Source organism: Oncorhynchus tshawytscha, linkage group LG01 (genome assembly GCF_018296145.1).
Source record: "Oncorhynchus tshawytscha isolate Ot180627B linkage group LG01, Otsh_v2.0, whole genome shotgun sequence".
Taxonomy (NCBI): domain Eukaryota; kingdom Metazoa; phylum Chordata; class Actinopteri; order Salmoniformes; family Salmonidae; genus Oncorhynchus; species Oncorhynchus tshawytscha.
In genome coordinates this window covers 43,770,325-43,797,718 of record NC_056429.1, presented here as the reverse complement: position 1 = coordinate 43,797,718, position 27,394 = coordinate 43,770,325, and the positions used below count along the sequence as shown (strand labels likewise).

Here is a 27,394-nt window from a genome sequence, read left to right as displayed (position 1 = left end):
CAGGAGCCGGGTAAGGGAGAGGAGAGGTGCTAGAGTCAGCTCCCATCTGAAACATCAGCAGGAGAGGAGACTGATGTGTTAATAACCACTAGTGAGGGTGACTCGTGGCCCAAATAACACCCCTAGCCAAAATGTCAGGCTGGACCAACGTAGACACTCACAACATCCTCTAGCTTATGGACCACAGCAAGGGATCAAGAGGGGAGTGGTCCAGCTAGGGAAAAAAAGACCAAATCAGTTATGGGCATTTTATTTATAAAATGTTATTTTTAGTGTGGCGGAGTATGTCATTTAGCCATCTGTTTTATAAATGTACTCTCTATTTTTTTGATACAAGATTTAGGGTAAGCTGTCAGGCTTTGTTTAATTTATTCCTTGATCACTTCATTAAACAATGTCTGAGCAGATCACATTGTAAATAAAATCACGTTTGGATGGGGCACAGACTGAGCTGTTCTGACGGTATTATAGTCTCCCTCTCCAGCACTTGTGTATTTTTCATACCCCTAATTGGAAAAACCCTTTGCAATTTGAATGATGATAATTTGCTTGGATTTTTTTTTTAAAGGGCGATTGAACTTCATGATGTGGCCTTGTTCTTTATCAGTGCTCATTAAGAAATGCTAGCGGCCGTGACTGAAGGCAAACGCGAGTTGTCTTGAGGGTGTGGTTTGATGTGGATGTTTCTTGGGTGTGTCTATGCCATTTAATCACAATAAACAAGGCCAGAAATGAGTTTAGCGAGGTAAACTGAGCTAACTTTGCTATGGAGAGAACAAAGGAGAACTTCTCCCATCCTGACTCGCCATCTCAAGATGGTCAGCTAATTCAGTTCTTTCTGTAGTACAGTGAAATACCTTTTCCCAACAATGCGGTAATCGATAGCAGTAGTAAAAATATTATGCATATTTACTATGTATCAAATTAAATTTTATTTGTTACATACACATGGTTAGCAGATGTTAATGCGAGTGTAGCGAAATGCTTGTGCTTCTAGTTCCGACAATGCAGTAATAACCAACGAGCAACCTAACAATTTCACAACAACTACCTTATACACACACACAAGTGTAAAGGGATGAAGAATATGTACATAAAAATATATGATGTCAGCTAAACAGAAGAGATGAGCATGGACTTCAGGAAACAGCAGAGGGAGCACCTCCCTATCCACATCGACGGGACAGCAGTGGAGGAGGTGTAAAGTTTACATATCATTGACAAAGTGAAATAGTCCACGCACACAGACAGTGTGGTGAAGAAGGCGCAACAGCGCCTAAATGTCACCAATTCACAAATGCACAATTGAGAGCATTCTGTCGGGCTGTATCACCGCCTGGTACGGCAACTGCGCCGCCCACAACCGCAGGGCTCTCCAGAGGGTAGTGAGGTCTGCACAACGCATCACCGGGGGCAAACTACCTGCCCTCCAGGACACCTACAACACCCGATTTACAGGAATGCAAAGAAGATAATCAAGGACAATAACCACCCGAGCCACTGCCTGTTCATCCAGCTTCCATCCAGAAGGCGATGTGAGTACAAAGCTGGGACAGAGAGGTTGAAAAACAGCTTCTATCTCAAGGTTATCAGACTGTTAAAAAGCCATCACTAGCACAGAGAGGCTGCTGCCTACCTACAGACTTGATATCATTGGCCACTTTAATAAATGGAACACTAGTCACTTTAATAATGCCACTTTAAGAATGTTTACTTATCTCCCATTAGTCATCTCATATGTAAATACTGTGTCCTTCGCTATCTTTTCTTTACTATCTATTACATCTTAGCCGCTCTGTCACTGCTCATCCATATGTTTTTGTACTTACAGTGGGGAGAACAAGTATTTGATGCACTGCCGATTTTGCAGGTTTTCCTACTTACAAAGCATGTAGAGGTCTGTAATTTTTATCATAGGTACACTTTAACTGTGAGAGACGGAATCTAAAATCCAGAAAATCACATTGTATGATTTTTAAGTAATTAATTTGCATTTTATTGCATGACATAAGTATTTGATCACCTACCAACCAGTAAGAATTCCAGCTCTCACAGACCTGTTAGTTTTTCCTTAAGAAGCCCTCCTGTTCTCCACTCATTACCTGTATTAACTGCACCTGTTTGAACTCGTTACCTGTATAAAAGACACCTGTCCATACCATCAATCAAACAGACTCCAAACTCTCCACATTGGCCAAGACCAGAGAGATGTGTAAGGACATCAGGGGTAAACTTGTAGACCTGCACAAGGCTGGGATGGGCTATAGGACAATAGGCATGCAGCTTGGTGAGAAGGCAACAACTGTTGGCACAATTATTAGAAAATGGAAGAAGTTCAAGATGACGGTCAATCACCCTCGGTCTGGGGCTCCATGCAAGATCTCACCTCGGGGGGCATCAATGATCATAAGGAAGGTGAGGGATCAGCCCAGAACTACACGGCAGGACCTGGTCAATGACCTGAAGAGAGCTGGGACCACAGTCTCAAAGAAAACCATTAGTAACACACTATGCCGTCATGGATTAAAATCCTGCAGCACATGCAAGGTCCCCCTGCTCAAGCCAGCGCATGTCCAGGCCCGTCTGACGTTTGCCAATGACCATCTGGATGATCCAGAGGAGGAATGGGAGAAGGTCATGTGGTCTGATGAGACAAAAATAGAGCTTTTTGGTCTAAACTCCACTCGCCGTGTTTGGAGGAAGAAGGATGAGTACAACCGTGAAGCATGGAGGTGGAAACATCATTTTTTGGGGATGCTTTTCTGCAAAGGGGTCAGTACGACTGCACCGTATTGAGAGGAGGATATGTGGGGGCATGACCAACAAATCGTCAGTGTATCAAATACTTGTTCTCCCCACTGTGTATATTCTCATCCCATTCCTTTACTAGATTGTGTGTTTAGGTTTTGTTGTGGAATTGTTACACTGCTTTACTGTCGGATCTAGAAGCATAAGAATTTCACTACACTCGAAATTACATCTGCTAATCATGTGTATGTGACAAAGAAAATTTGTTTTGATTTTGTTATTATATCTTTGGGTTGAAATTAGTTGGCTAGCTAACGTAAAAAAATTATCCTATTTACAACTTGTAGTGAATTTTGACACATGAATGTTTCTGTTTTCCATCGATGCCACATATGCCGTTTAAAACTAGATACGTTGGTTATAAGGGACAGATGACCTTTTAATGTACATTTAAGAATAGGAAAAAAATGTTCCCAATATAACAAACCCAGGAGAGATTGTGTTGTGCACACTTTTTAAGAATTTCAAAGCTCGGCACTCTGAGGCAAATGAACGCTGAATACCTGAAAACAAAAGCCTAACCAAACCAAAGTAAACAACAGTGGCGGGCGGACACGCAGCCCTGGTGTGTGCTACACTGCCACTCAATGACCAGTTGGCAGATTGGCAGCTAATTAGCATGATTAACCTTTACTAAATCACCCTGATTCTATCGCCATGGAGACGGTGTGTCACTCAGTAACTCCTAAACTGGGCATTTTAATTGGCTACGTGGGGGAATACTGGAGCTCCGTCTTCTGTCCTGACAACCAGACGGAGATGGACAGACACTCTCACAGTGAAGGATACACACATCAACACACAAGTGTGTGTGTGTGAAAGGAAATGTTCGTATTGCATTCCACTCTGTCAGTGCGTCAGAATAGTGTGTGTGTCATGCTGCAGTGGCGTGAGAGAGCCGATGCTGATGGTGACAGATGGTGAGTCATTTATAAATGTTGAAGCTTTTATCTACCTACAGTGCCTTAAAGTATTCATACCCCTTGACTTATTCCACATTTTTGTTACAAAGTCGGTTTAAAATGGATTTAATTGTAATTTTCTTTGTCAACGATCTGCACAAATACTCTTTCAAAGTAGAAAAGAAATTCCAACATTAGTTTTAAAAAAACGATGAAAAATAAAACACTTACCTTGATTACATAAGTATTCCATCCCCAGAGTCAATACATGTTAGAATCACCTTTGGCAGCGAGCACAGCATTGAGTCTTTATGGGTAAGTATCTAAGAGCTTTCCACACCTGGATTGTGTAACATTTGCCCATTTTTATTATTTTCAAAATTCTTCAAACTGTCAATTTTTTTGTTGAACATTGCTAGACAAACATTTTCAGGTCTTGCAAAGGTCAATTCATCTCCCAGTGGCTGGTGGAAAGCAGACTGAAGCCGGTTTTCCACTTGGATTTTGCCTGTGCTTAGCTCCATCTCGTTTCTTTTTTGTCTTGAAAAACTCCCCAGTCCTTAACGATTACAAGCGTACCCATAACATGATGCAGCCACCACTGTGCTGGAAAATTTGGAGAGTGGTAAGGAGTAATGTATCATTGGATTTGCCCCAAGCATAACACTTTGTGTTCAGGGCACATGTTTTGCAGTATATAATATATATATATATATATAAGTATATAATTTGTATTATGTACAGCTTTCCTCATTTCCACTCTGTCATTTAGGTTATTATTGTGGAGTGATTACAATGTTGATTCATCCTCAGTTTTCTCCTATCACATCCATTAATTAAACTCTAACTACCAATAGGTGCCCTTCTTTGCGAGGCACTGGAAAATCTCCCTGGTCCTCGTGGTTGAGATTCACTGCTCGACCGAGGGACCTTACGATTATCTGTATGTGTGGGGTACAGAGAAGTAATTCAAAAATCATGTTCTCCCTCCCGAACTTATATAGACTTGCCATAACAAAGGGGTTGAATACTCAAAGCATTTCAGCTTTTCATCTTTATTTAATTTGTAAAACCATATTTCCATTTTGACGTTATGGGGTATTATGGATTTAAAACAAAAAATCAGGTACATTCAATTGATTGGACATTATTTGGAAAGGCACACGCACTGTCAACTGTGGGACCTTATACAGACAGGTGGGTCAGAGCAAAGACCAAGCCATGAGGTCGAAGGAATTGTCTGAGACAGGATTGTGTCTAGGCACAGATCTTGGGAAGGGTACCAAAACAATTCTGCAGCACTGAAGGCCCCCAAGAACAGTGGGCTCCATTATTCTTAAATGGAAGAAGTTTGGAACCACCAAGATTCTTCCGAGAGCTGGCCATCCGGCCAAACTGAGCAATCGGGGGAGAAGGGCCTTGGTCCAGGGAGGACCAAGAACCTGATGGTCACTCTGACAGAGCTCCAGAGTTACACTGTGGAGATGGTTGTCAATCTGGAAGATTCTCCCATCACTGCAGCACTCCACCAATCAGGCCTTTATGGTAGAGTTGCCAGACGGAAGCCACTCCGTTAAAGACACATGACAGCCCACTTGGAGTTTGCCATAAGGCACCTAAAGGACTCTTAGACCATGAGAAACAAGATTCTCTGGTCTGGTGAAACCAAGATTCAACTCTTTGGCCTGAATGCGAAGTGTCTCATCTGGAGGAAACCTGGCACCAATGGTGGAAAAAGTACCCAACTGTCATACTTAAGTAAAGATGTGTCACGGTTTTCTTCAGGTGAAAGAGTCGGACCAAAATGCAGCATGGTTAATTCGATACATCTTTAATAAAGATGAAACACGAACAATACAAAAACAATAAACGTAACGTGAAAACCGTAACAGCGTAAACTGGTGCAAACTAACACAGAGACAGGAACAATCACCCACGAAGCACTCAAAGAATATGGCTGCCTAAATATGGTTCCCAATCAGAGACAACGATAATCACCTGCCTCTGATTGAGAACCGCCTCAGGCAACCATAGACTTTGCTAGAAAACCCCACTAAGCCACAATCCCAAAACCTACGAAAAACCCCAATACAAAAACACACCACAAAATAAACCCATGTCACACCCTGGCCTGACCAAATAAAGAAAGAAAACACAAAATACAAAGACCAGGGCGTGACAAGATGCTTTTGTAATTTTCAATGAAGGTAATTACAAAAGTCAGCCAGTAAAATTCTACTTGAGTAAAAGTCTCAAATGATTTGGTTTAAAATATACTTAAGTATCAAAATTATAAATAATTTCAAATTCCTTATATTAAGCAAACCAGATGGCACCATTTTCTTGTTTTAATTTACGGACAGCCACGGGCACACTCCAACATTCAGACATCATTTACAAATGAAGCATGTGTTGAGTCCGCCAGATCAGAGGCAGTAGGGATTACCAGGGATGTTCGGTTGATGCGTCAATTTGACTATTTTCCTGTTTTTCTATGCATTCAAAATGTAACGAGTTCTTTTGGGTGTCAGGGAAATGTATTGAGTAAAGAGTACAATATTTTCATAACCTTTCTGGCGCAGGCGTTTTGCTAGCGACCCACCTCGACAACATCCGGTGAAATTGCAGAGAGCGAAATTCAAATTCTAGAAATATTTAACATTCATGAAAATATAAGTGTCACACATCAAATTAAAGCTTAACTTCTTGTTATTCCAGCCGCTGTGTCTGATTTCAAAAAGGCTTTACGGCGAAAGCACACCATGCGATTATCTGAGGACAGCGCCCCGCATGAAAAACATTTTTCAACCAGGCAGGTGCGCCATGAAAGTCAGAAATGGCGATATAATAAATGCCTTACCTTTTGAAGATATTTTTTTGTAGGCACTCCAAAAGGTCCCAGCTACATCACACATTGTCCTTTTGTTTGATAAAGTCCTAATTTATATCCCCAAAAATTCAGTTTTGCTGGCGCGCTTCATTCAATAATTCACCGGTTACCCTCCTTCAAAATGCACACAAAATTAATCACAAACGTTACCAATAAACTTCTCCAAACAAGTCAAACAACGTTTTATAATCAACCCTCAGGTACCCTAATACGTAAATAAACAATACAATTAAAGACTGAGAATCCTTATTGTCTTTACCGGAGATAAACAACAAGGAACGCAGGTGTGTCCATGCGCATGAAAACACTACAGCCAAAATGGGAGCGACTTTGAAAAACTACAAATCATAGCAATTTTTTTCCAGAAATAAGCATGTAACTCTTTCTAAAGACTGACAACTAGTGGAAGCTCTAGGGACTGCAACCTGGGAGGTTTTCGCCTAATAATAAACATGACATCCATCAGAAACAGTGTCCCCGGATTTTCACCTGCCATATCAGTTCTGTTATATTCAGACATTATTTTAACCGTTTTAGAAACTTTAGAGTTTTCTATCCAAATTATTATATGCATATCCTAGCTTCTGGGCCTGAGTAACAGGCAGTTTACTTTGGGCACGCTTTTCACCCAGATGTCAAAATACTGCCCACTAGCCCAAAGAGGATTTATTGAGGAATGTAGTGAAGTAAAAGTAGTCAAAAATATGAATGGTAAAGTACAGATACCCCAACAAACTACTTACAGTTGAAGTCGGAAGTTTACATACACCTTAGCCAAGTACATTTAAACTCAGTTTTTCACAATTTCTGACATTTAATCCTAGTAAAAATTTCCTGTTTTAGGTCAGTTAGGATCATCACTTTATTTTAAAATGTGAAATGTTAGAATAATAGTAGAGAATGATTTATTTCAGCTTTTATTTATTTCATCACATCCCCAGTGGGTCAGAAGTTTACTTGCATCAATTAGTATTTGGTAGCATTTCCTCCTTGCTCGCACACACTTTTTCAGTTCAGCCCACAAATGTTCTATGGAATTGAGGTCAGGGCTTTGTGATGGCCACTCAAATCAAAGTTTATTTGTCACATGCGCCGAATACAACCTTACAGTGAAATGCTTACTCACAGGCTCTAACCAATAGTGAGAGCTATATACAGAAGCGAGGCTACATACAGACACCGGTTAGTTGGGCTGATTGAGGTAGTATGTACATGTAGATATGGTTAAAGTAAAAGAGGGGTTGGCGGGCGGTGGGTGGGACACAATGCAGATAGCCAATGTGCGGGAGCAGTGGTTGGTCGGTATGTACATGAGTGTATCGTTTTTGTGACTATGCATATATGATAAACTGAGAGTAGCAGCAGCGTAAAAAGAGGGGTTGGGGGGGCTCACAATGCAAATTGTCTGGGTAGCCATTTGATTACCTGTTCAAGTGTCTTATGGCTTGGGGGTAAAAACTGTAAAAGTATTTTTGTCCAAGACTTGGCACTCTGGTACCGCTATCCATGCGTAAGTAGAGAGAACAGTCTATGACTGGGGTGGCTGGGGTCTTTGACAATTTTTTGGGGCCTTCCTCTGACACGCCTGGTGTAGAGGTCCTGGATGGCCTGAGCTTAGCCCTTGTGATGTCCTGGGACGTACGCACTACCCTCTGAAGTGCCTTGCAGTCAGAGGCTGAGCAATTGCCATACCAGGCAGTGATGCAGCTGTAGAACTTTCTGAGGATCTCAGGACCCTAGTTTCCTGAGGGGGAATAGGCTTCTTCACGACTGTCTTGGTGTGTTTGGACCATTCTAGTTTGTTGTTGATGTGGACACCAAGGAACTTGAAGCTCTCAACCTGCTCCACTACAGCCCCGTCGATTAGAATGGGGGCATGCTCGGTCCTCCTTTTCCTGTAGTCCACAATCATCTCCTTAGTCTTACGTTGAGGGATAGGTTGTTATTCTGGCACTACCTGGCCAGGTCTCTGACCTCCTCCCTATAGGCTGTCTCGTCGTTGTCTGTGATCAGGCCTACCACTGTTGCGTCGTCTGGAAACTTAATGATGGTGTTGGAGTCGTGCCTGGCCATGCAGTCGTGGGTGAACAGGGAGTACAGTGTTGAGGATCAGCGTGTCAGATATGTTGCTACCTACTCCCACCACCTGGGGGCGGCCCGTCAGGAAGTCCAGGATCCAGTTGCAGAGAGAAGCGTTTAGTCCCAGGATCCTTAGCTTAGTGATGAGCTTTAAGGGTACTATGGTGTTGAACGCTGAGCTGTAGTCAATGAATAGCATTCTCACATAAGTGTTCCTTTTGTCCAGGTGGGAAAGGGCAGTGTGGGGTGCAATAGAGATTGCATCATCTGTGGTTCTGTTTGGGCAGTATGCAAATTGGAGTGGGTCTCGGGTTTCTGGGATAATGGTGTTGATGTGAGCCATTACCCACCTTTCAAAGCACTTCATTGCTACGGACGTGAGAGCTACGCGTTGGTAGTCATTTAGGCAGGTTGCCTTTGTGTTCTTGGGCACAGGGACTATGATGGTCTGCTTGAAACATGTTGGTATTACAGACTCAATCATGGACAAGTTGAAAAAGTCAGTTTAGACACCTGCCAGTTGGTCAGCACATGCCCAGAGCACACGTCCTGGTAATCCGTCTGGCCCCGCAGCCTTGTGTATGTTGACCTGTTTAAAGGTCTTACTCATGTCGGCTACGGAGAGCGTGATCACACAGTTGTCCAGATTAGCTGATGCTCTCATGCATGCCTCAGTGTTGCTTGCCTCAAATCACTTCTATGCTCGCTATCTCGTCTGGTAGGCTCGTGTCACTGGGCAGCTCACGGCTGTGCTTCCCTTTTGTAGTCTGTAATAGTTTGCAAGCCCTGCCACATAAGAAGGGGCTTCGGAGCCGGTGTAGTATGATTCATTCTTAGCCCTGTATTGACACTTTGCCTGTTTGATGGTTCGTGACAGGGCATAGCAGGATTTCTTGTAAGCTTCCGGGTTAGAATCCCACACCTTTTGAAGTGGTAGCTTTACCCTTTAGCTCAGTGCGAATGTTGCCTGTAATCCATAGCTTCTGGTTGGGGTATGTACATACAGTTTCTGTGGGGACATCGTCCTCAATGCACTTATTGATGAAACCAGTGACTGATGTGGTGTCCCCTCGCCCTCAATGCACTTATTGATGAAACCAGTGACTGATGTGGTGTCCCCTCGCCCTCCTCAATGCCATCAGAAGAATCCGGGAACATGTTCCACTCTGTGATAGCAAAACAGTCTGGTATTTTAGCTTCATCTGACTACTTTTTTATAGACTAAGTTATTGGTGCTTCCTGCTTTAATTTTTGCTTCTAAGCAGGAATCAGGAGGATAGATTTCTGGTCGGATTTAACAAATGCAGGGCGAGGGAGAGCTTTGTTCGCGTCTCTGTATGTGGAGTACAGGTGCTCTAGAATTTTTGTTCCCCTCAGGTTGCACATTTAACATGTTGATGGATATTTGGTAGAACTGATTTTAATAAGTTTCCCTGCATTCAAGTCTCTAACCACTAACCACTAACCACATAATGCTTCTTGCTTGTTGAAGAAAGAATCTTTGTCTAATCCGAGGTGAATGATTGCTGTTCTGATATCCAGAAGCTCTTTTTTACTGTAAAAAATGGTTGCAGAAACATTATGTTCAAAATAGGTTACAAATAACGCTGGAAATAACACATAATAGCACAATTGGTTGGGCGCCCGTAAAACTGCTTCCATTTCTTCCGGCGCCACTCCAATACCTTCACTTTGTTGTCCTTAAGCCATTTTGCCACAACTTTGAAGTATGCTTGGGGTCATTGTCCATTTGGAAGACCCATTTGCGACCAAGCTTTAACTTCTTGACTGATGTCTTGAGATGTTGCTTCAATATATCCACATTTTCTTTCCTCATGATGCAATCTATTTTGTGAAGTGCACCATTACCTCCTGCAGCAAGGCACCCGCACAACATGATGCTGCCCCCTCCGTGCTTCACCGTTGGAATGGTGTTCTTCAGCTTGCAAGCCTCCCCCTTTTTCCTCCAAATATAACTATGGTCATTATGGCTAAACAGTTCTATTTTTGTTTCATCAGATCATAGGACATTTCTCCAAAAAGTATGATATTTGCCTCCATGTGCAGTTGCAAATCGTAGTCTGGCTTTCTTATGGCGTTTTTGGAGCAGTGGCTTCTTCCTTGCTGAGCAGCCTTTCAGGTTATGTCGATATAGGACTCGTTTTACTGTGGGTATAGATACTTTTGTACCTGTTTATTCCAGCATCTTCACAGGGTCCTTTGCTGCTGTTGATTTGCACTTTTCACACAAGTACGTTCATCTCTAGGAGACAGAACGCGTCTCCTTCCTGAGCGGTATGACGGCTGCGTGGTCCCATGGTGTTTATACTTGCGCACTATTGTTTGTACAGATGAACGTTTCACGAACACCTTCAGGTGTTTGGAAATTGCTCCCAAGGATGAACCAGACTTGTGGAGGTCTACAATTTTTTTTCTGAGGTCTTGGCTGATTTCTTTTGATTTTCCCATGATGTCAAGCAAAGTGGCACTGAGTTTGAAGGTAGACCTTGAAATACATCCACAGGTACACCTCCAATTGACTCAAATTGTGTCAATTAGCCTATCAGAAGCTTCTAAAGCCATGGCATCATTTTCTGGAATTTTACAAGCTGTTTAAAGGCACAGTCAACTTAGTGTATGTAAACTTCTGACACACTGGAATTGTGATACAGTGAAGTAATCTGTCTGTAAACAATTGTTGGAAAAATTCCTTGTGTCACGCGTGTCCTAACCGACTTGCCAAAACTATAGTTTGTTAACAAGATATTTGTGGAGTGGTTGAAAAACGAGTTTTAATGACTCTATCCTAAGTGTATGTAAACTTCCGACTTCAACTGTAAGTAGCACTTTAAAGTATTTTTACTTAAGTACTTTACACCACTGCCTGGCACCATCCATATGGTTAAGCATGGTGGTGGCAGCATCATGCTGTGGGGATGTTTTTTAGCGTCAGGGACTGGGAGACTAGACAGGATCAAGGGAAAGATGAACAGAGCAAAGTACAGAGAGATCCTTAATGAAAACCTGCTCCAGAGATCTCAGGACCTCGGACTGGGGCGAAGGTTCACCTTCCAACAGGAAAATGAGCCGCCGCACACAGTCAAAACAACACAGGAGTGGCTTCGGGGCAGGTCTCTGAATATCTTTGAGTGGCCCAGCCAGAGCCCGGACTTCAACCCAATCCAACATCTCTGGAGAGATGGTGATCATACGTAATTGTTGATGAACATCCACAAATTAATGCATACCATACTAAACGTAACATATCATACTAAACGGAGGGTATAGGATTTACTTACAGAATAATGCAAAATGCTCTGAGACCAGGTTGGGAAATAGCTCTAGTGCTGCAGTGAGTGGGGGGGCTATATAACCCTGTGACGTACCTTTCGCTCTTCCTGAGTGAAAGAGGTGCACACTTTGACATGCAGTCCAGCAACGAGTCACAGAGGGGTTTAGGAACATAGACACATTTTCTAAATTCCCCTTTTAAGATAAATTACCATCATCTAAATGTGATTTCTGTCATTCTGAGCACTGTGGTTGGACGCCCTAATGGGTTACGCAACCAATGCAAATGGGTCCATTACATTTTCAAATCATCTGTAAATGAAAATCATCCCTGGTCACATTGTCCGGCACCACATTTTCCTAACGGAAACCCTGATGTGTGTCTGGAGCCTTTCAGGTCCATAGAGACCCAGCCAGCGAGGCAGATCCCATTCTACTGCAATGTGACACCCTCTGGGCCACAGACCGACAGAGCGACAGTACCCAGGCAGCAGAGTCCTCAGCAACACACTATTGTCTCAGGCTCCGTAATGCTCAGGCGATCTCCAGGAGTGTGATATTTGTTACTAGTCTGTGTATATTGTCTGTCTGGTGGCAGAGTTCTTCTGTAGAGGGTATGTTCAGGTAACAGGTGGATCTACTTATGTTTCTACCTGGTTGTGAGGGAAAAGAGTCCCGTGTTTTTGTGACTGTAACGTTAACTGAAGGTTGTGTTTGTTTCCTTAGGGGTGTGAGGGATTGATCTCCTGTCACCATGGACATGGACACCCAGCCACAAGGCCAGCAGGCAGCAGTACCCGTGTTCCAGCCTCAGGTAGGATCCCCTAACCCTAACCCAGCCACAAGGCCAGCAGGCAGCAGTACCCCCGTTCCACCCACAGGTAGGATCCCCTAACCCTAACCCAACCACAAGGCCAGCAGGCAGCAGTACCCGTGTTCCACCCACAGGTAGGATCCCCTCGCCCTAACTTACCCTCACCCAAACCAGTTTGGCCGGGGTAGGCCATTTTTAAATAATAATTTGTTATTAACTGACTTGCCTAGTTAAATAAAACATATTAGAACATCACTTTTACTCTAACTCTAACCCTAACACAGCAAGCAGCAGTACCTGTGTTCCAGCCACAGTATGATCCTCTTCCATTTGTGTTTCCTCACAAATACTCATTCATATTTAGGGTAGGCCTATACTTGAATTTTAAGCCTGTCAATTAATGTAAATTAAGTAAAGTACAAATTAGGCTACGGGCGATTCCCAGTAAAGTTGGGAACAAAATGTATGTCAAAATTACTGTATTTGTAAGAGTATTATTAACAATACAGGTTGTAATTTTACTAACCCCTCAATCGTACAGTATAGGCAGATGAAGGCCAGATGAATGGTGGAGAGAGAGTTAGTATTGATTGAAACTCTGGAGGCTTGCAGAGCTTGACCTCCCAGTGAGCAGCTTTTGATATGATAACATTCAGGTTGTTGTGTTGCAAATCTGGTCACCGTTGGAATTTACTAGCAGTATCGTACATAAGCTTCATCAATCTCATTCATAGCACAAGGATGTTTCTGTCCCCACTATGTATTGAATGGACTTATAACAAAGAGGAATCGCTATCCATATCCATATCCATACGTTGAAGAGGAAACGGGAAAACAACCGTTTTTTTTGTAACCCCCAAAATTATCCAGTTTTTCTTGTGTATGCAATGCCAGTGCAATAGTAACTGTGAAATCGCCAGGTTGATAATTTATTTGAATATGTTTAATTACTAATTGGGTTGTGCACAGAAAAGGAAAGAACGAGAACTCGCATCCCCCACACTCGAGATATCATATTCCAATTTAACAGTGTTGTGGTAATAATGATTTCCTCTGTTTTTCACACACTATATTTAGCTTCATTTCAGTTCTTTTTCTCTTTCATTATTGTCTTAAAATATAGGAAATGTATTTAGAAGTAGGCCTAATAACATGCATACTATTAGTTTATGCAAGATCAGATTTTACAGTTTGTATTTCAAACACCAGTCCTATGCAGATCCAGACATTATTTTGCTTCCTGTTCGGCATCCAGCTTCATACTGTGTCTATCAGCAGACGGATCCTTCTCTTTCAACAAGTCCTCAATCTGTTTCACACTTTTTCTCAATTTAATCTGCTCGGCAAAAATTCCCCTCCTGAAAATGTGAATTGTATCACATCTCTAAGTCCCGGAGGTATGATGCATATGCATTAGGTAAAGTGGATGAGCTGGTATCATGTGCATTTTTAATGGTGCATTTGCTCTTTGAGTGGGAGAGAGAGATTCTCAAAATGGAATTTGAACGTCGCAGCAGGTTTTGACAGAGTCAGATCTCTCTGTGTGTGTGTGTGTGTGTGTGTGTGTGTGTGAGTGAGACAAGGTGGAGGGTTATAAGTGAGCTAACGCACCGTGGTACAGGAACAGATTGAAGAGGAGCAGAGAGAGAAACACCAGCGGGGTAGGGAAGGATGGATGGAGTGATGAATATTGTATGGCGGTGCTAAGCTGGCTGGGGCTGAGGAGAGATGTAGGTGAAAGAAGAGGGAGGTGAGGAGTACAGACCGAGGCTGGTGATGGGGAGAGGGGGGGGTAGAGGGTGGGTTGTTGCTCTGTGGGAGATGGCACCCTTACTGGCTCCCGCTGGCCTTTTTCTGGCTGCCGCTGGCAGTGCCACACTGTCGCATCACACCTCACATCTCTCCCCCTCTTTCTCTTCCTTTCCCCCTCTGTCTCGCTCTCTTCATTTATTTTCATCTCCTTCCCTCTCCCTCTCTCTCTCTTATCTTAAATTCTCTGTCAGTTGCTCTGTGTCTCTGTGTCACCACTGATCAGCCCATATCACACGTCATCTATGCTTCTGTCTTCATGCCTTTTCTCTTTTTCTCTCTTCCTATCTCTCTTCCTCTCATCTCCTTGTCAGTGAGTAGCCCAGGGTGTGTGCATCTCTGTGTCACTGGTGGCCACCCTGTCCCTCTGCCATCTCTACAGCACAGGCACATGCTGTCCCTCATAGACATGCTTGTCCACTCCTCTACAATCCCTCACTCTTCCCATCAAGGAGTAACTTGAGCTAGACACCAAGTCTGATTCCCGAAAGCAGTGGCCTAACTTCAGCTCTCACCAACTAAGGGTGTGTTCCTCATTCACATTTATGGCCCAAATTCCCATGATAACTGATTGGAAATTGAGACAGAAAATGGACATCTCTGTTACTAACTCCTTTCAAACACGCACACACCTCCACTTCCGCAAGCTGCAATCTGTACAAACCTCTCCTCTCCTTCTTTCTTCTTGCGGTTTGCCCAGTGACCCCTCAGTCGTCAGGGGTCGAGCTGCTGCGCCTCACCCGTGTGTGTGTGTGTGTCAGCTGGGAGCGGCTGTGTGTGTGACGCCAGTGCGGGCAATGAGACAGCCTGTCAGTCAGGAGGGCCCGGCTGCCCTTTGAAGGCCAGGCCAGGGGCCGACAAGGTGCCGCAAATGGCCTGTGAAGTTTACATACACTGCCCACTGCTAAACAGATTAGCTCTAATGAAGTGTCTAATGCCGGGCCCCCGCCTGACATAATCCTGCCTGGCAGCCCAGCCCCTCGGCTCACAAAAAAATGGACCCCCTCCGGCCCTCTGCGCTCCCCCTCTCCTAGCCCTAGCCCTCCCCAGTCCTGGTTCACCCCTCGCCTAGCCCTCCCCAGCCCCTTGCCCGCTACCCAAGGCGACTCCACGTGGGAGGTGCCCGTTGTTAATCACACTGGACAGTGTGCGATCTGACATGCAAATATAGGTCATTGCATATGTAAATGTGTGATTAGGGGGCCGGCGTGCCAGAACACATTAGTGAGACTGTGCTCTCAGCAGGAGGCTGTCACAGCGCTTTACGGGCTCATGCTAACATTCGTCAAGCTACCATGCAGCGAGTGAAAGCTATGCCCTCGCTCTATTTCTAGATCTAGCTCTCTTTTTCTCTCATTCCATTTCTCTCCTCCTAACCTAACACCATGGCCTCTGCTCCTCCACTCCTTCTGCTCTTCTTTTTCCTTCTGCTTTTCTTTGTGTGAAAAACACTGTAGTGACCACTGTTTATCTCTTTGTTCTCTGCGTTTGACCATAGACGGGATTCAATATAACGTCTGTATAAAATGGTATTTTAAAGGTATGTGTGGTGTACAGATATTTAAAAATCATGTTAAACACTATTATTGCACACAGTGAGTCCATGCAACTTTATGTGAATTGTTTAGCACATTTTTACTCCTGAACTTATTTTGGCTTGCCATAGCAATAGAGTTGAATAGTTTTTGACTCAAGACATTTCAGATTTTCATTTTCAAATTAATTTGCCAACAATTCTAAAAATAATATTCCACTTTGACATTATGGGTTATTGTATTGTAGTGACACAAAACCTAAATTTAATCCATTTTAAATTCAGGCTTTAACACAACAAAATGTTGAAAAAGTCGAGGGGTGTGAATACTTCCTGTGTGTAACATTATTTTATACTTTTTGAAGGCACTGTAAAAAATTCATACTAAGAGGATATAGCGCTATAAAACAGTAAGATCGGAAATTACTGTTATATATATATCAGGGAGTAATGATTTACAAAAGAACTAACTGTAATCCATTTTTACCAGCTAAAATATTGTAATCAGATACTTTTCAAACACTCTGATTACTTCTAGGATTACTTTTAAATTCAGAAATGACGTTTGCGGAAAAAAACGGTCACCTTTCTGTCCTCTCAATGACATTCAAAGCAGCATTGGGGGAAAAAAGCGTAAGTGTTAAGTTTGTTCCACCTGAGCGAGTCTGACCAAGTCAGAGACCACTATGATGACACACCAAATGCATTTGACGGATCGCGGGAAAAGAGCAGGAATAGGCTTTTGTAGGCTACAGTCCAAGCTATGTCTTTTAATGTTGACATCCAAAGATTATCCAACTTGTATAAAGTCTTTGAGAGAAGGACAAGAGCAGTGGTGTAGCCTACAGGCAAAACAAATATCACTTATTGATATCTACAGTGGAAGTCAGAAGTTTACACACACTTAGGTTGGCGTCATTAAAACTCGTTTTTCAACCACTCCACAAAGGTCTTGTTAACAAAATATAGTTTTGGCATTTCGGTTAGGACAACTAACCGAAGTAATTTTTCCAACAATTGTTTACAGACAGATTATTTCACTTATAATTCACTGTATCACAATTCCAGTGGGTCAGAAGTTTACATACACTAAGTTGACTGTGCCTTTGAACAGCTTGGAAAATTCCAGAAAATGATGTCATGGCTTTAGAAGCTTCTGATATGCTTATTGAAAACTCAGTGCCTCTTTGCTTGACATCATGGGAAAATCAAAAGAAATCAGCCAAAACCTCAGAAATAAAATTGTAGACCTCCACAAGTCTGGTTCATCCTTTGAAGCAATTTCCAAATGCCTGAAGGTACCAAGTTCATCTGTACAAACAATAGTACGCAAGTATAAACACCATGGGACCACGCAGCCATCATACCGCTCAGGAAGGAGGCGTGTTCGGTCTCCTTGAGATGAACGTACTTTGGTGCGAAAAGTGCAAATCAATCCCAGAACAGCATCAAAAGACCCTGTGAAGATGCTGGAGGAAACAGGTACAAAAGTATCTATATCCACAGTAAAACAAGTCCTATGTCGACAACCTGAAAGGCTGCTCAGCAAGGAAGAAGCCACTGCTCCAAAACCACCATAAAAAAGCCAGACTACGATTTGCAACTGCACATGGGGACAAATATTGTACTTTTTGGAGAAATGTCCTATGGTCTAATGAAACAAAAATATAACTGTTTGGCCATAATGACCATCGTTATGTTTGGAGGAAAAAGTGGGATGCTTGCAAGCCGAAGAACAACATCCCAACCGTGAAGCACGGGGGTGGCAGCATCATGTTGTGGGGGTGCTTTGCTGCAGGGAAAGCATGTGCGAGCAATTAGGCACCTGCTCTTTCAGGAGGAATGGGCCAAAATTCACCCAACTTATTGTGGGAAGCTTGTGGAAGGCTACCCAAAACATTTGACCCAAGATAAACAATTTATAGGCAATGCTACCAAATACTAATTGAGTGGATGTAAACTTCTGACCCACTGGGAGTGTGATTTAAAGAAATAAAAGCTGAAATAAATCATTCTCTCTACTACTATTCTGACATTTCACATTGTTAAAATAAAGTGGTGATCCTAAGACAGGGAAGTTTACTCAGATTAAATGTCTGGAATTTTGAAAAACTGTTTAAATGTATTTGGCTAAGGTGTATGTAAATTTCCCACTTCAATTGTACATAGCGCATTGATGTGAATCGTGGATGGCTGTTCACAAATGCAGATTTTAACCCAATAATGGTTGAATTGAAGAAGTTTAAGCTGCCTATCAATCATTGTTTTTGCGACCCAGTGGACAACCAGTGAAAAATGTTCTCTTGCAACAGCTGCATAGTGCGGATCCCAGCCTGTGGAATACAAGTGTGATGGAGTTTTTACCTTCTAAACTCCTCCATGGTATTGTGCTCCGTACTCTCAAAAACTAGTTTAATTGAAGAATACCACAAGTTGGGCTTTTATTGCTCAATATAATTTGTGCTGATAAATTAATACATCCGTAGGCCTAACGGACACAAGCTCAAGGAGAGCAGTTCCTCGACCACGAGATAATTTGCCAACCATTCAACCTTGAGTGTGCATAGTCAATGCAGCAGATGCAACAATATGTTGATGACAACGATTGTGCTTTCCACTTTGCTTCTTATTATAAAGAACACAAGCGTTCTATAATTACACTTAGTTTGTGTGTCTTACTGTCTGCAAATTGCTAGTTTGACTTTTCTTAGCAAGTTGTGGCTAAAATAAATTGTGTAAGACACTAACGTAAGTCGCTAGTTAGCTGGCCAGCTAGCTAATACATGTACTGAGGCCGAGCAAATGAAGCTAGCTAATACAGCCTGATACCAGTCCTGGTGTACGCCTAAATCAGCATCTTCTAAATCAGGGAGGAATAGGCAAAGCGTTAATATTTTAGCTACATGATGTAAGAGAAAACAACATTTTAATGTATCCGAAGATTAAAGGGTCCTACTCCCCTGGGGCACCCTGTCACAATTACGCATCCATAGAAATTCTATTCATATTCTGATTCCTTATTCTATGAATGCCTTCCTGGCTCTTTCAATAGTTGTCCTGTCAAACAACACTGTATTCAATGAGCACACTATTACATTCTAACTATAAAATTAGAATTGCCATTATATTTCCATGATTACAAACGTTCAACCAAGTGTTTTAATCTAAATTGCAATTGCAATATTTAGTTAAAAATAAGGCCTCGATTTATGTTTTGCTCCTATCGAATCAAATTGTTTTTGTCACATGCACTGAATACAGCAGGTGTGGTATTTAGGTAGTAGACCTTAGTGAATTGCTTGCTTACAAGTCCTTAACCAACAATGCAGTTAAGAAAAAATACCTAAATAAGAAATAAAAGTAACAAATAATTAAAGAGTAGCAGTAAAATAACAATAGCGAGGCTATATACAGTTAGTTAATATGTACATTTAGGTAGAGTTATTAAAGTGACTATGAATAGATAATAGCAGCAGTGTAAAAGAGAGGGGGGGGGCAATGCAAATCATCTGGGAGCCAATTGATTAGATGTTCATGAGTCTTGTGGCTTGGGGGTATAAGCTGTTTAGAATCCTCTTGGACCTAGACTTGGCGCTCCAGTACCGCTTGCCGTGCGGTAGCAGAGAGAACAGTCTATGACTAGGGTGGCTGGAGTCTTTGAACATTTTTAGGTCCTTCCTATGACACCGTCTGGTATAGAGGTCCTGGATGGCAGGAAGCTTGGCCCCAGTGATGTACTGGGCCGTACGCGGTACCCTCTGTAGTGCCTTGCGGTCGGAGGCCGAGCAGTTACCATACCAGGCAGTGATGCAACCAGTCAGGAATGATAACTGCCCTCAAATGTTCTGTTCAGTTAATCAGAATGCCCCCTTTTTTAAAAATGATTTGGCATTTATGTGTTGCCAGCCTAGGGTCATGCACAACTCATATAGCAAATTATTATTTTTTTATTCAAAAACACAATATACTGTCAAAAAATTAACAATATTGTCTCATAATATTTTGGCCAAATCAAACTTTATTTGTCATGTGCCGAACACAAGTGTAGACCTTACCATGTAATGCTTACTTTACAAGCCCTTAACTCTTCTTGAACTGCACAGTTGGTGAAGAAAATATTTACCAAATAAACTAAAGTAACACAATAACATAACAATAACGAGGCTATATACAGGGGGTACCGAGTCAGTGTACAGGTTAGAGGTAATTTGTACATGTAGGTAGGGGGTGTAGTGACTATGCATAAGATAATAAACAGCGAGTAGCAACAGTGTACAAAACAAATGGGTCAATGTAATAGTTTGGTGGCCATTTGATTAATTGTTCAGCAGTCTTATGGCTTAGGGGTAGAAGCTTTTAATGAGCCTTTTAGTCCTACACTTGGCGCTCTGGTACTGCTTGCCGTGCGGTAGCAGAGAAAACAGTCTGACTTGGGTAACTGTAGTCTCTGACAATTTGATGCTTTCCTCTGACACCGACCTATTATATTGGTCCTGGATTGCAGAAAGCTTGGCCCCAGTGATGTACTGGGCCGTACGCACTAACGTCTGTAGCGCCTTACGGTCAGATTCTGAGCAGTTGCCCTACCAGGTGGTGATGCAACCGGTCAGGATGCTCTCGATGGTGCAGCTGAATAACTTTTTGAGGATCTGGGGACCCATGCAAAATCTTTTCAGTCTCCTGAGGGGGAAAATGTGTTGTCGTGCCCTCTTCACTGTCTTGGTGTGTTTGGACCATGATAGATCGTTGGTGATGTGGACACCAAGGAACTTGAAACTCTTGACCCACTCCACTATAGCCCCGTTGATAATGGGGGCCTGTTCGGCCCGCCTTTTCCTGTAGTCCACGATCAGCTCCTTTGTCTTGCACATTGAGTGAAAGGTTGTTGTCCTGGCACCACACTGCCAGTTCTCTGACCTCCCTATAGGCTGTCTCATCGTTGTCGGTCATCAGCAAACTTAATGATAGTATTGAAATCGTGCTTGGTCACGCAGTTGTGGGTGAACAGGGAGTACAAGAGGGGACAAAATACACACCGCTGAGGGGCCCAAGGTGGTAAGGGTTGTTGCCTACCCTTACCACCTGGGGGTGGCCTGTCAGTAAGTCCAGAATCCAGTTGCAGAGGGAGGTATTTAGTCCCAGGGTCCTTAGCTTAGTGATAAGCTTCGTGTACTCTATGGTGTTGAACGCTGAGCTGTAGTCAATTAACCTCTCTAGGGTACGTGGGACGCTAACGTCCCACCTGACCAACATCCAGTGAAAGTGCAGGGCGCCAAATTCAAACAGAAATCTCATAATTAAAATTCCTCAACCATATGTATTATACACTATTTTAAAGGTAATCTTGTTGTTAATCCCACCACAGTGTCCGATTTCAAAAAGGCTTTACGACAAAGCATACCATGCGATTATGTTAGGTCAGTACCTCGTCACAAAAAAACACAGCAATTTTTCCAGCCAAAGAGAGGAGTCACAAAAAGCAAAAATAGATAAAAATGAATCACTAACCTTTTGATCTTCATCAGATGGCACTCATAGGACTTGTATGTTTTGTTCGATAAAGTTCATATTTATATCCAAAAATCTCTGTATACATTGGCACGTTATGTTTTGCCTCCAAAACATCTGGTAAAAGTGCAGAGAGCCATGTCAATTTACAGAAATACTCATCATAAATGTTGATGACAATACAAGTGTTATGCATGGAATTAAAGATATACTTCTCCTTAAAACCTCTTAAGTCGACCCCCTACTTTTTCCGAACATTCTGTTAAAAATCGTGCAACATTTCGGCGTCCTGCTACTCATGCCAGGAATATAGTATATGCATATGATTAGTATGTGTGGATAGAAAACACTCTCACGTTTCTAAAACTGGTTAAATCACCGCTGTGACTATAACAGAGCGTCTGTTTCATCGAAAAGCGCAAGAAAAACTGATCACTGAAAACTGAAAAAAATATCCATGCGCCACTTGCATGTATTGTTTAAGGGGCACGAAATTAAATGGGGCCGAGATTGCAAGTCCTACAGCTTCCACACGATGTCACCAGTCTTGTCAATTGCCTTCTCGTTGTTTCTTGGTCAAACGAGGAAGAGAGACCACTTTCCATCCGGTCTCCGACAGGAAGTTTTGGAAGAGAGATTTCGGAAGATGATTTGAAATCGTGGAGCTATTGAATACACATCGCCTCGTGATCAATTTGATAGATTATTAACGTTTACTAATACCTAAAGTTGGATTACAAAAGTATTTCGAAGTGTTTTGTGAAAGTTTATCGTCGACTTTTTTAATTTAAAAAATGACGTAGCGTTTTGAAACTGTGTTTTTTTCTGAATCACACAGTTTCCATAGATGGATATTTTGGGTATATATGGACCGATTTAATCGAAAAAAAGACCCAATAGTGATGTTTATGGGACGTATAGGAGTGCCAACAAAGAAGCTCGTCCAAGGTAATGAAAGTTTTATATTTTATTTCTGCTATTTGTGTAGCGCCGCTATGCTAATTCTTTTGTTTACGTCGCCTTCAGGTATTTCGGGGTGTTGCATGCTATCAGATAATAGCTTCTCATGCTTTCGCCGAAAAGCATTTTAATAATCTGACTTGTTGGCTAGATTCACAACGAGTGTAGCTTTAATTCAGTACCCTGCATGTGTGTTTTAATGAACGTTTGAGTTTTAATGAGTGCTATTAGCATTTGGCGTAGCGCATTTGCATTGGCTGATGGCTAGATGGGACGATTGCGTCTCGGGTCGACGCAAGAGGTTAATGCAACCGCTGTGTCAGATTTCAAAAAAGCTTTACGGAAAAAGCACACCATGTAATAATCTGAGGACAGCGCTCAGAGACCAAAACAAGCAATACAGATACCGATGTTATGGAGTCAACAAAAGTCAGAAATAGCATTATAAATATTCACTTATCTTCGATCTTCAGCAGAATGCACTCCCCGGAATCCCAGTTCCACAATACATGTTAGTTTTGTTCAATAAAGTCCATTTATGTCCAAATACCTTGTTCGCGCATTTAGTACAGTAATCCAAATGCGCTGGCACTAGGTCCAGACAAAATCAAAAAAGTTATATTACAGTTCGTAGAAACATGTCAAACGATGTATATCTTTAGGATGTTTTTATCATAAATCTTCAATGTTTCAACTGGAGAATTCCTTTGTCTTTAGAAATGAAAGGGAACGGAGCTAACTCTCACGGGCGTGCGCGCCTGACTGAGCACATGGCCTTCTGGCAGACCCATGACTCAATCAGCTCTCATTCTCTCCCACTTCACAGTAGAAGCCTTAAACAAGGTTCTGAAGACTGTTGACATCTAGTGGAAGCCTTAGGAAGTGCAATATGACCCCACAGACACTGTATATTGGATAGGCTGACTTAACCTAGAAACCTCAGATTTCCCAGTTCCTGGTTGGATTTTTTCTCAGGTTTTTGCCTGCCATATGAGTTCTGTTAAACTCACAAACCTCATTCAAACAGTTTTAGAAGCGTCAGTGTTTTCTATCCAAATCTACTAATAATATGCATATCCTAGCATCTGGGCCTGAGTAGCAGGAAGTTTACTCTGGGAACGCTTTTCATCCGGACGTGAAAACACTGCCCCCTACCCCAAAGAAGTTAACAGCATTCTCACATACATGTTCCTTTTGTCCAGGTGGGAAAGGGCTGTGTGGAGTTCGATTGTGTCATATGTGGATATGTTGGGGCGGTATGCGAATTGGAGTGGGTCTAGGGTATCCGGGAGGATGCTGTTGATGTGAGTCATGGCTACTGATGTGAGTGCTACGGTTAGGCAGGTTACCTTCGCTTCCTTGGGTACAGGGACTATGGTGGTCTGCTTGAAACATGTATTACAGACTCATTCAGGGAGAGGTTGAAAATGTCATTGAAGACGCTTGGCAGTTGGTCCTCCCATGCTATGAGAACATGTCCTGGTAATCCATCTGGCCCCGCGGCTTTGTGAATGTTTGTCTGTTTAAAGGTCTTGCTCACATCGGCTACCTAGAGCGATATCACACAGTCATCCAGAACAACTGGTGCTCTCTTGCATGCTTCGGTGTTGCTTGCCTAGAAGCGAGCATAAAAGGCATTTAGCTCGTCTGATAGGCTTGTGTCACTGGGAAGCTCGCATCTGGCTTTCCCTTTGTAGTCGGTAATAGTTTTCAAGCCCTGCCATATCCGACGAGCGTCAGAGCCGGTGTAGTATGATTCATTCTTAATCCTGTATTGAAGCTTTGCTCGTTTGATGGTTCGTCTGAGGGCAACGTTAGACTTCTTATAGGCGTCCGGATTAGTGTCCCACTCCTTGAAAGCGACAGCTCTAGCCTTGAGCTCTAATCAAATCAAATTCTATTGGTCATGTACACATGGTTAGCAGATGTTAATTTGAGTGTAGCAAAATGCTTCTGCCATGATAGATGCAGATGTTGCCTGTAATCCATGGCTTCTGGTTGGGTTATGTACGTACGGTCAGTATCGGTATGCCGTCATCGATGCAGTTATTGATGAAGCCGATGACTGAGGTGGTATACTCCTCAATGCCATTGGATGAATCCTGGAACGTATTCCATTCTGTGCATGCAAAACTGTCCTGTAGCTTGTAAGCAGGAATCAGGAGGTTAGAATTATTGTCAGGTTTGCCAAATGGAGGGTGGGGGAGAGCTTTGTATGCATCTCTGTGTGTGGAGTAAAGGTGGTGTAGAGATTCATTTAAAAAAAATTCTCTGGTTGCACATGTGACATGCGGCTAAGAATTTGGGAAAACTGATTTAAGTTTGTCTGCATTAAAGTCCTCGGACACTAGGCGCGCTGCTTCAAGGTGAGCATTTTCTTGTTTGCTTATGGGCTTATAGAGTTGTTTGAGTGTGGTCTTAGTGCCAGCATCGATCTGTGGTGGTAAAAAGACGCCTACGAATAATATACATGGGATCTCTCTTGGTAGATAGTGTGGTCTTCAGTTTATCATAAGGTACTCTACCTCAGGCAAGCAATACCTCGAGACTTCTTTAATATTAGACATCGCTCACCAGCCCAGCCCTAGTGTGTGTGTTGTCCTAGGAACCTCTTCTGTCGTTGCCGCAGGTCTGTGTTCTGTTCATGCAGACTTTGTTTAATTGTGAAACGAATCTGAAGTGAACACATCTTAAGCTGCTCCTTCCCTCCCTTCCATCATGACACTGTGCTCTCACCCTCCTCTCCTCCTCCTTCCCAGAGTCTGCCTGCCTGCCTGTGAGGGTGTCCCCGGGTCGTGGTTGGGGCCAGGCACCGGTGACATGTGGCATTGTGATATCTGTCGCCTCCTCTCTTCCTCCACCACACCAACAGACACGTTTACAAAATGGCTGCAAAGGTCACGCTCTGCTCTGTGTGTTTTCACACATCACAACCCCAAGGCTCATTCCAGCCTGTTTTCTTAGCTTTTTAATTTTAGACATTCACTGGCGAGCCGAGTTTCAGGGCGCCACATGCATCCCTTGGAAGAGGAGGGCACTGTGGGGGGGGTTGTTGTCGCTAGCTGACTGGTCCAACATAAGTCACCTCAAGTGCAGCAGCGTCATGGTAACTGTGATGTGCCATGGCAGACTACAGCACAGACACACACTCGAATTATTGTCCTCGTTGGACATAATAATGACCTAATAAGATTTAGTGGTTCAGGAAGAGTCACATTTTCTTCTCTGTTAAAGGGACACTTTGGGATTTTGAGTCAGATGAACTTGTGTATACCATTTTGATGTCTCTGTGTCCAGTATGAAGGAAGTTAGAGGCAGTTTTCTGAGCCAATGCTAACTAGTGTCTCCCACAGACTTCCAGTCAATGCGCTATCTGCTAGTATGCTAAAATAAAATAAAATTTAATTTGTCATGCGCCGAATACAACTGGTGTAGACTTACCGGGAAATGCTTGCTTTATAAGCCCTGCCCAATGATGAAGAGTAAAAAAAAATATATATATAAATAAATAAATAAATAAATAAATAAATAGTAACACATGAGGAATAACGTTTTATTTATATTTTTAAAAAATCACAATGTAGGATCTTTAATGAATTTATTTGCAAATTATGGTGGAAAATAAGTATGTGGTAACCTACAAACAAGCAAGGTTTCTGGCTCTCACAGACCTGTAACTTCTTCTTTCAGAGGCTCCTCTGTCCTCCACTCGTTACCTGTATTAATGGCACCTGTTTGAACTTGTTATCAGTATAAAAGACACCTGTCCACAACCTCAAACAGTCACACTCCAACCTCCACTATGGCCAAGACCAAAGAGCTGTCAAAGGACACCAGAAACAAAATTGTAGACCTGCACCAGGACTGTTCAGGGGCAGAATGACAGATTTGTACCTTGTCAGCTCGGGGTTTTGAACTTGCAACCTTCCGGTGACTAGTCCAACGCTCTAACCACTAGGCTACCCTGCTGCTCCATCCATTTCTATTGGGCACAAAATCATCTGAAACACAACCAAAACAAACAGCCAATGCATCCAACATGTTTCCAGTGTCACAAGCTTGATGTAATCATTGTGTTCTAGGAATATGGGACCAAATACTAAAATGTTCACTATATCAGTACACATATATATGAATTTGTCCCAATACTTTTGTTCTCATAAAATGGGGGGACTATGTACAACCTGTATGGATGAAAATACCCTCAAATGAAAGCTGACAGTCTGCACTTTAACCTCAGTCATTGTATCATTTCAAATCGAAAGTGCTGGAGTACAGAAAATAAATATAAATGTCACTGTCCCAATACTTTTAGAGCTCACTTTGGTTTATATGTTGTCAACAATCTAAGCCAACCCCGTCTGTTTTGACCCGTACTTGCGCAAGTGTCTGTTTTGTTGCTAAACAACCAACCCGTCTATAGGATTCCACCTTCCTCCTTTGTTGTCCTTTTGCATGTTTGATGTCTCGTCGGAGGTCCGTGTCCTGTTCCTTGTAAGCGGTAGCTCTAACCTTTAGCCCAGTGTGGATATTGCCTGTAATACATGGTTTTTGGTTTGGATACATTATTACTGTGGGGACGACGCTGTCTATGCACTTATTGATGAAGCCTGTAACTGTTGTTGTAAACTCCTCAATACTATCGGATGAATCCCGAAACATATCCCAGTTTGTACTAGCAAAACAGTCTTGTAGCCTCACGTCTCCTTCATCTGATCACTTCCGTATTGATCCCATCATTGGTATTTCTTGTTTGAGCATTTTTTTGTAAATAGGAAGCAGGAGAATGGAGTCATGGT

The 27,394-nt window shown here is 42.6% G+C and overlaps 1 protein-coding gene across 2 annotated transcripts in view; it reads left to right on the top strand.

Annotated features, from left to right (window-relative positions):
- Window positions 1-27,394, top strand: part of nek7 (NIMA-related kinase 7) — a 146,730-nt gene that overhangs the window by 56,248 nt on the left and 63,088 nt on the right. For both annotated transcript variants that reach the window (XM_024421572.2, XM_024421564.2), the window contains exon 2: window positions 12,697-12,784. In XM_024421572.2, the coding sequence (XP_024277340.1) occupies window positions 12,725-12,784 (60 nt within the window). In that variant the 5' untranslated portion in view covers window positions 12,697-12,724. The remainder of the gene's footprint in view (window positions 1-12,696; window positions 12,785-27,394) is intronic.